The following is a 10,069-nucleotide window of genomic DNA, read 5'->3' on the forward strand; positions in this document are numbered from 1 at the left end:
CCTGCATCACAGGTACTGACCCCGCCCCTAAACCCCGCCCTCCTGCATCACAGGTACTGACCCCGCCCCTAAACCCCGCCCTCCTGCATCTCAGGTACTGACCCCGCCCCTAAACCCCGCCCTCCTGCATCTCAGGCACTGACCCCGCCCCTAAACCCCGCCCTCCTGCATCACAAGTACTGACTCCACCCCTAAACCCCGCCCTCCTGCATCACAGGTACTGACCCCGCCCCTAAACCCCGCCCTCCTGCATCACAGGCACTGACCCCGCCCACAAACCCCGCCCTCCTGCATCACAGGCACTGACCCCGCCCCTAAACCCCGCCCACCTGCAGCTCAGGCACTGACCCCGCCCCTCCTCTCCGCCTCCCCAGGCTGTGGCGTGTCGCGCTCGCTGCCCGCCCTGGTGAAGCGGGTGGTGGGCGGTCAGACGGCCGGGCGGGGCATGTTCCCGTGGCAGGCGCTGGTGACGGTGAGGGACGGGACCCGGGCCCCGGAGCAGAGCTGGTTCGGGGGCGGGTCTCTGCTGTCGGAGCGCTGGGTCCTGACCGCCGCCCACGTGCTGAGGTCACCGCGAAGAGACGGCTCCGTGACGCCCGTGCTCCCGGAACACGTCCAGGTGAGACCCTCCTTCAACACGAGGTGAGACCCTCCTTCAACACAGGTGAGACCCTCCTTCAACACATCCAGGTGAGACTCTCCCTCAACACATCCAGGTGAGACCCTCCCTCAACACGTCCAGATGAGACCCTCCTTCAACACAAGTGAGACCCTCCTTCAGCACATCCAGGTGAGACCCTCCTTCAACACGTCCAGGTGAGACCCTCCTTCAACACATCCAGGTGAGACCCTCCTTCAACACGAGGTGAGACCCTCCTTCAACACATCCAGGTGAGACCCTCCTTCAACACATCCAGGTGAGACCCTCCTTCAACACGTCCAGGTGAGACCCTCCTTCAACACGTCCAGGTGAGACCCTCCTTCAACACAGGTGAGACCCTCCTTCAACACATCCAGGTGAGACCCTCCTTCAACACATCCAGGTGAGACCCTCCTTCAACACGTCCAGGTGAGACCCTCCCTCAACACATCCAGGTGAGACCCTCCTTCAACACATCCAGGTGAGACCCTCCTTCAACACATCCAGGTGAGACCCTCCTTCAGCACGAGGTGAGACCCTCCTTCAACACATCCAGGTGAGACCCTCCTTCAACACATCCAGGTGAGACCCTCCTCAACACATCCAGGTGAGACCCTCCTTCAACACGTCCAGGTGAGACCCTCCTTCAGCACATCCAGGTGAGACCATCCTTCAGCACATCCAGGTGAGACCCTCCTTCAGCACATCCAGGTGAGACCCTCCTTCAACACGAGGTGAGACCCTCCTTCAACACGTCCAGGTGAGACCCTCCTCCAACACATCCAGGTGAGACCCTCCCTCAACACGTCCAGGTGAGACCCTCCTTCAACACAGGTGAGACTCTCCTTCAGCACATCCAGGTGAGACCCTCCTTCAACACATCCAGGTGAGACCCTCCTTCAACACATCCAGGTGAGACCCTCCTTCAACACATCCAGGTGAGACCCTCCTCCAACACATCCAGGTGAGACTCTCCTTCAACACATCCAGGTGAGACCCTCCTTCAACACATCCAGGTGAGACCCTCCTTCAACACAGGTGAGACTCTCCTTCAGCACATCCAGGTGAGACCCTCCTTCAACACATCCAGGTGAGACCCTCCTTCAACACATCCAGGTGAGACCCTCCTTCAACACATCCAGGTGAGACCCTCCTTCAACACGTCCAGGTGAGACCCTCCTTCAACACATCCAGGTGAGACCCTCCTTCAACACGTCCAGGTGAGACCCTCCTTCAACACGTCCAGGTGAGACCCTCCTTCAGCACATCCAGGTGAGACCCTCCTTCAACACGAGGTGAGACCCTCCTTCAACACATCCAGGTGAGACCCTCCTTCAACACATCCAGGTGAGACCCTCCTTCAACACATCCAGGTGAGACAATCCTTCAACACATCCAGGTGAGACCCTCCTTCAACACATCCAGGTGAGACAATCCTTCAACACATCCAGGTGAGACCCTCCTTCAACACATCCAGGTGAGACCCTCCTTCAACACATCCAGGTGAGACCCTCCTTCAACACGAGGTGAGACCCTCCTTCAACACATCCAGGTGAGACCCTCCTTCAACACATCCAGGTGAGACCCTCCTTCAACACATCCAGGTGAGACCCTCCTTCAGCACATCCAGGTGAGACCCTCCTTCAGCACATCCAGGTGAGACCCTCCTTCAACACATCCAGGTGAGACCCTCCTTCAACACATCCAGGTGAGACCCTCCTTCAACACATCCAGGTGAGACCCTCCTTCAACACATCCAGGTGAGACCCTCCTTCAGCACGTCCAGGTGAGACCCTCCTCCAACACATCCAGGTGAGACCCTCCTTCAGCACATCCAGGTGAGACCCTCCCTCAACACATCCAGGTGAGACCCTCCTTCAACACATCCAGGTGAGACCCTCCTTCAACACATCCAGGTGAGACCCTCCTTCAACACATCCAGGTGAGACCCTCCTTCAACACGTCCAGGTGAGACCCTCCTTCAACACATCCAGGTGAGACCCTCCTTCAACACATCCAGGTGAGACCCTCCCTCAACACATCCAGGTGAGACCCTCCTTCAGCACATCCAGGTGAGACCCTCCTTCAACACATCCAGGTGAGACCCTCCTTCAACACAGGTGAGACCCTCCTTCAACACGTCCAGGTGAGACTTTCCTTCAGCACATCCAGGTGAGACCCTCCTTCAACACATCCAGGTGAGACCCTCCTTCAACACGTCCAGGTGAGACCCTCCCTCAACACATCCAGGTGAGACCCTCCTTCAGCACATCCAGGTGAGACCCTCCTTCAACACATCCAGGTGAGACCCTCCTTCAGCACATCCAGGTGAGACCCTCCTTCAACACATCCAGGTGAGACCCTCCTTCAACACATCCAGGTGAGACCCTCCTTCAACACATCCAGGTGAGACCCTCCTTCAACACATCCAGGTGAGACCCTCCTTCAACACATCCAGGTGAGACCCTCCTTCAACACATCCAGGTGAGACCCTCCTTCAACACATCCAGGTGAGACCCTCCTTCAACACATCCAGGTGAGACCCTCCTTCAACACATCCAGGTGAGACCCTCCTTCAACACGTCCAGGTGAGACCCTCCTTCAACACGTCCAGGTGAGACCCTCCTTCAACACATCCAGGTGAGACCCTCCTTCAGCACATCCAGGTGAGACCCTCCTTCAACACATCCAGGTGAGACCCTCCTCCAACACATCCAGGTGAGACCCTCCTCCAACACATCCAGGTGAGACCCTCCTCCAACACATCCAGGTGAGACCCTCCTCCAACACGTCCAGGTGAGACCCTCCTTCAACACATCCAGGTGAGACCCTCCTTCAACACATCCAGGTGAGACAATCCTTCAACACATCCAGGTGAGACCCTCCTTCAACACATCCAGGTGAGACAATCCTTCAACACATCCAGGTGAGACCCTCCTTCAACACATCCAGGTGAGACCCTCCTTCAACACATCCAGGTGAGACCCTCCTTCAACACGAGGTGAGACCCTCCTTCAACACATCCAGGTGAGACCCTCCTTCAACACATCCAGGTGAGACCCTCCTTCAACACATCCAGGTGAGACCCTCCTTCAGCACATCCAGGTGAGACCCTCCTTCAGCACATCCAGGTGAGACCCTCCTTCAACACATCCAGGTGAGACCCTCCTTCAACACATCCAGGTGAGACCCTCCTTCAACACATCCAGGTGAGACCCTCCTTCAACACATCCAGGTGAGACCCTCCTTCAGCACGTCCAGGTGAGACCCTCCTCCAACACATCCAGGTGAGACCCTCCTTCAGCACATCCAGGTGAGACCCTCCCTCAACACATCCAGGTGAGACCCTCCTTCAGCACATCCAGGTGAGACCCTCCCTCAACACATCCAGGTGAGACCCTCCTTCAACACATCCAGGTGAGACCCTCCTTCAACACATCCAGGTGAGACCCTCCTTCAACACATCCAGGTGAGACCCTCCCTCAACACATCCAGGTGAGACTCTCCTTCAGCACATCCAGGTGAGACCCTCCTTCAACACATCCAGGTGAGACCCTCCTTCAACACATCCAGGTGAGACCCTCCTTCAATACATCCAGGTGAGACCCTCCTTCAACACATCCAGGTGAGACCCTCCTTCAACACATCCAGGTGAGACCCTCCTTCAGCACATCCAGGTGAGACCCTCCTTCAGCACATCCAGGTGAGACCCTCCTTCAACACATCCAGGTGAGACCCTCCTTCAGCACATCCAGGTGAGACCCTCCTTCAACACATCCAGGTGAGACCCTCCTTCAACACGTCCAGGTGAGACCCTCCTTCAACACATCCAGGTGAGACTCTCCTTCAACACAGGTGAGACTCTCCTTCAGCACATCCAGGTGAGACCCTCCTTCAACACATCCAGGTGAGACCCTCCTTCAACACATCCAGGTGAGACCCTCCTTCAACACATCCAGGTGAGACCCTCCTCCAGCTCTGAGGATGATCTGATCAGACGTTCTTGCAGGTGTTCCTGGGCCTCCACAGCTCCAGCTTGAGGGACCTGTCTCAGCAGAGGTCTGTGGAGAAGGTGCTTCTTCATCCCGACTTCCAGCCTGAAAACTACAACCACGACATCGCGCTGTTAAAGCTGAGCCGCGCTGCGCAGGTCGATGACGTCACCCGCCCCGTCTGCCTCCCGCCAATCAGGAGCCAGGTCAGAAACATGTCCCGCCCCCTCTGCATCGTACGAATCAGGAGCCAGGTCAGAAACATGTCCCGCCCCCTCTGCCACACACGAATCAGGAGCCAGGTCAGAAACATGTCCCGCCCCCTCTGCATCGTACGAATCAGGAGCCAGGTCAGAAACATGTCCCGCCCCGTCTGCCTCCCGCCAATCAGGAGCCAGGTCAGAAACATGTCCCGCCCCCTCTGCATCGTACGAATCAGGAGCCAGGTCAGAAACATGTCCCGCCCCCTCTGCCACACACGAATCAGGAGCCAGGTCAGAAACATGTCCCGCCCCCTCTGCATCGTACGAATCAGGAGCCAGGTTAGAAACATGTCCCGCCCCGTCTGCCTCCCGCCAATCAGGAGCCAGGTCAGAAACATGTCCCGCCCCCTCTGCATCGTACGAATCAGGAGCCAGGTCAGAAACATGTCCCACCCCCTCTGCATCCCACCAATCAGGAGCCAGGTCAGAAACATGTCCCGCCCCCTCTGCCACACACGAATCAGGAGCCAGGTCAGAAACATGTCCCGCCCCGTCTGCCTCCCGCCAATCAGGAGCCAGGTCAGAAACATGTCCCGCCCCCTGTGCATCGCACGAATCAGGAGCCAGGTCAGAAACATGTCCCGCCCCCTCTGCCTCCCGCCTATCAGGAGTCAGGTCAGAAACATGTCCCGCCCCCTCTGCCTCCCACCAATAAGGAGCCAGGTCAGAAACATGTCCCGCCCCCCTCTGCCTCCCACCAATCAGGAGCCAGGTCAGAAACACGTCCCGCCCCCTCTGCCTCCCGCCAATCAGGAGCCAGGTCAGAAACACGTCCCGCCCCCTCTGCATCCCACCAATCAGGAGCCAGGTCAGAAACATGTCCCGCCCCCTCTGCCACACACGAATCAGGAGCCAGGTCAGAAACATGTCCCGCCCCCTCTGCCTCCCACCAATCAGGAACCAGGTCAGAAACATGTCCCGCCCCCAGGAGCCAGGTCAGAAACATGTCCCGCCCCCTCTGCATCGCACCAATCAGGAGCCAGGTCAGAAACATGTCCCGCCCCCTCTGCATCGCACGAATCAGGAGCCAGGTCAGAAACATGTCCCGCCCCGTCTGCCTCCCACCAATCAGGAGCCAGGTCAGAAACATGTCCCGCCCCCTCTGCCTCCCACCAATCAGGAGCCAGGTCAGAAACACGTCCCGCCCCCTCTGCCACACACCAATCAGGAGCCAGGTCAGAAACACGTCCCGCCCCCTCTGCCACACACCAATCAGGAGCCAGGTCAGAAACATGTCCCGCCCCCTTGGAGCCAGGTCAGAAACACGTCCCGCCCCCTCTGCCTCCCACCAATCAGGAGCCAGGTCAGAAACACGTCCCGCCCCCTCTGCCTCCCGCCAATCAGGAGCCAGGTCAGAAACACGTCCCGCCCCCTCTGCATCCCACCAATCAGGAGCCAGGTCAGAAACATGTCCCGCCCCCTCTGCCACACACGAATCAGGAGCCAGGTCAGAAACATGTCCCGCCCCCTCTGCCTCCCACCAATCAGGAGCCAGGTCAGAAACATGTCCCGCCCCCTCTGCATCGCACGAATCAGGAGCCAGGTCAGAAACATGTCCCGCCCCCTCTGCCTCCCACCAATCAGGAGCCAGGTCAGAAACATGTCCCGCCCCCTCTGCCACACACCAATCAGGAGCCAAGTCAGAAACATGTCCCGCCCCCTCTGCCACACACCAATCAGGAGCCAGGTTTGAAACATGTCCCGCCCCCTCTGCCTCCCACCAATCAGGAGCCAGGTCAGAAACATGTCCCGCCCCCTCTGCATCCCACCAATCAGGAGCCAGGTCAGAAACATGTCCCGCCCCCTTGGAGCCAGATCAGAAACATGTCCCGCCCCCTCTGCATCCCACCAATCAGGAGCCAGGTCAGAAACATGTCCCGCCCCCTCTGCCACCCACCAATCAGGAGCCAGGTCAGAAACAAGTCCCGCCCCCTAGGAGCCAGGTCAGAAACATGTCCCGCCCCCTCTGCCTCCCACCAATCAGGAGCCAGGTCAGAAACATGTCCCGCCCCCTCTGCCTCCCACCAATCAGGAGCCAGGTCAGACACATGTCCCGCCCCCAAGGAGCCAGGTCAGAAACATGTCCCGCCCCCTCTGCCTCCCACCAATCAGGAGCCAGGTCAGAAACATGTCCCGCCCCCTCTGCCTCCCACCAATCAGGAGCCAGGTCAGAAACATGTCCCGCCCCCTCTGCCGCCCACGAATCAGGAGCCAGGTCAGAAACATGTCCCGCCCCCTCTGCCTCCCGCCAATCAGGAGCCAGGTCAGAAACATGTCCCGCCCCCTCTGCCTCCCGCCAATGAGGAGCCAGGTCAGAAACATGTCCCGCCCCCTCTGCATCCCACCAATCAGGAACCAGGTCAGAAACATGTCCCGCCCCCTCTGCCTCCCGCCAATCAGGAGCCAGGTCAGAAACATGTCCCGCCCCCTCTGCCTCCCACCAATCAGGAGCCAGGTCAGAAACATGTCCCGCCCCCTCTGCATCGTACGAATCAGGAGCCAGGTCAGAAACATGTCCCGCCCCCTCTGCCTCCCACCAATCAGGAGCCAGGTCAGAAACATGTCCCGCCCCCTCTGCATCCCACCAATCAGGAACCAGGTCAGAAACATGTCCCGCCCCCTCTGCATCCCACCAATCAGGAACCAGGTCAGAAACATGTCCCGCCCCCTTGGAGCCAGGTCAGAAACATGTCCCGCCCCCTCTGCCACCCACCAATCAGGAGCCAGGTCAGAAACAAGTCCCGCCCCCTAGGAGCCAGGTCAGAAACATGTCCCGCCCCCTCTGCCTCCCACCAATCAGGAGCCAGGTCAGAAACATGTCCCGCCCCCTCTGCCTCCCACCAATCAGGAGCCAGGTCAGAAACATGTCCCGCCCCCTCTGCCTCCCACCAATCAGGAGCCAGGTCAGACACATGTCCCGCCCCCAAGGAGCCAGGTCAGAAACATGTCCCGCCCCCTCTGCCTCCCACCAATCAGGAGCCAGGTCAGAAACATGTCCCGCCCCCTCTGCCTCCCACCAATCAGGAGCCAGGTCAGAAACATGTCCCGCCCCCTCTGCCGCCCACGAATCAGGAGCCAGGTCAGAAACATGTCCCGCCCCCTCTGCCTCCCGCCAATGAGGAGCCAGGTCAGAAACATGTCCCGCCCCCTCTGCATCCCACCAATCAGGAACCAGGTCAGAAACATGTCCCGCCCCCTCTGCCTCCCGCCAATCAGGAGCCAGGTCAGAAACATGTCCCGCCCCCTCTGCCTCCCGCCAATCAGGAGCCAGGTCAGAAACATGTCCCGCCCCCTCTGCCTCCCACCAATCAGGAGCCAGGTCAGAAACATGTCCCGCCCCCTCTGCATCCCACCAATCAGGAACCAGGTCAGAAACATGTCCCGCCCCCTTGGAGCCAGGTCAGAAACATGTCCCGCCCCCTCTGCCACCCACCAATCAGGAGCCAGGTCAGAAACAAGTCCCGCCCCCTAGGAGCCAGGTCAGAAACATGTCCCGCCCCCTCTGCCTCCCACCAATCAGGAGCCAGGTCAGAAACATGTCCCGCCCCCTCTGCCTCCCACCAATCAGGAGCCAGGTCAGACACATGTCCCGCCCCCAAGGAGCCAGGTCAGAAACATGTCCCGCCCCCTCTGCCTCCCACCAATCAGGAGCCAGGTCAGAAACATGTCCCGCCCCCTCTGCCTCCCACCAATCAGGAGCCAGGTCAGACACATGTCCCGCCCCCAAGGAGCCAGGTCAGAAACATGTCCCGCCCCCTCTGCCTCCCACCAATCAGGAGCCAGGTCAGAAACATGTCCCGCCCCCTCTGCCTCCCACCAATCAGGAGCCAGGTCAGAAACATGTCCCGCCCCCTCTGCCGCCCACGAATCAGGAGCCAGGTCAGAAACATGTCCCGCCCCCTCTGCCTCCCGCCAATGAGGAGCCAGGTCAGAAACATGTCCCGCCCCCTCTGCATCCCACCAATCAGGAACCAGGTCAGAAACATGTCCCGCCCCCTTGGAGCCAGGTCAGAAACATGTCCCGGCCCCTCTGCTTTGGAAACTTTGAGAACATTTTGGAAACGTTTGAAAATGTAGAAAAAAAAAAGATTTTTTTTTTTTTAAGTTTTGAAAATGTAGAAATGTTTGAAAGTTTGTCAAATGTCCTCCAACATGGCCGTGTTAAATTTGGGTAAAGCTGAACTGACCTTGTGCCTCGTCTCCCTCAGACCGAGCCGCCGCTGCCGGAGCCGCTCTCTCTCGGGGTGGTGTCAGGATGGGGCGTGTCCTCCTCCTCCGCCGCCTCGCCCTCTGACCCCGCCTCGCCCTCTGACCCCGCCTCGCCCTCTGACCCCGCCTCCCCCTCTGACCCCGCCTCCCCCGCCTCCTCGCCCCGCCCCTCTGACCCCCTCCGCTTCGTGCGCCTCCCGGTGGTCCCCCTGAGCGAGTGCAGGGCGAGCTACGCCTCCCGCTCCGGCTCCTACAACATCAGCGACGCCTCGTTCTGCGCCGGCTTCGCCCGCGGCGGCGGCGACACCTGCCTCGGCGACAGCGGCGGCGGCTTCGTGATGCGGCTCGGCGGCGGCGGCGGCGGCGGGCGGGGCCGGTGGGCGGTGCTGGGCGTGGTGTCGTGGGCGGGGCCGGAGGAGTGCGGGACGGAGCGGGTCTACGGCGTCTACACCCGAGTCCAGCGCTACGTCAGCTGGATCAGGGACAACATGGGGCAGCGCTGACCGGGGGGAGGAGCTGACCTGCAGGGGGAGGAGCAACCTGCAGGGGGAGGAGCTGACCTACAGGGGGAGGAGCCGACCTGGAGGGGGAGGAGCTGACCTGTAGGAGGAGGAGCTGACCTGCAGGGGGAGGAGCTGACCTGGAGGGGGAGGAGCTGACCTGCAGGGAGAGGAGCTGACCTGGAGGGGGAGGAGCTGACCTGCAGGGGGAGGAGCTGACCTGCAGGGGGAGGAGCTGACCTGCAGGGGGAAGAGCTGACCTGCTTATTTATGTTTCTTTCTAATGTTTATTTGACTCATGTTTTGTTTCTCAGGCTTTTTGTCTAAAGTCTGATCTCAGTTTTAAAGGGGGGGGGATTCTGCAAAATGGACTTTTTCAAGTTTTACATCATGTTATTATGTCATTCCCACTTTAACCCCTTAACTCCCGCCTGAACCGAGCACGTTTCCTCCAGTTTGGCTTTA

General features: G+C 59.5%; 1 protein-coding gene across 1 annotated transcript in view; it reads left to right on the plus strand.

Annotated features, from left to right (window-relative positions):
• The window catches only part of LOC306978460 (chymotrypsin-like protease CTRL-1), a gene marked incomplete at both ends in the record, with an annotated part of 15,776 nt that extends 6,169 nt beyond the window's left edge, over positions 1-9,607 (plus strand). Inside the window, 4 exons of the mRNA XM_079576994.1 lie at positions 375-619; positions 4,650-4,838; positions 9,104-9,175; positions 9,239-9,607. Of these exons, the coding sequence (XP_079433120.1) occupies positions 375-619; positions 4,650-4,838; positions 9,104-9,175; positions 9,239-9,607 (875 nt within the window). The remainder of the gene's footprint in view (positions 1-374; positions 620-4,649; positions 4,839-9,103; positions 9,176-9,238) is intronic.
• Between the last annotated feature and the right edge of the window lie 462 nt (positions 9,608-10,069).

This window comes from Gobius niger (genome assembly GCF_951799975.1).
Source record: "Gobius niger genome assembly, chromosome: 1".
NCBI lineage: Eukaryota > Metazoa > Chordata > Actinopteri > Gobiiformes > Gobiidae > Gobius > Gobius niger.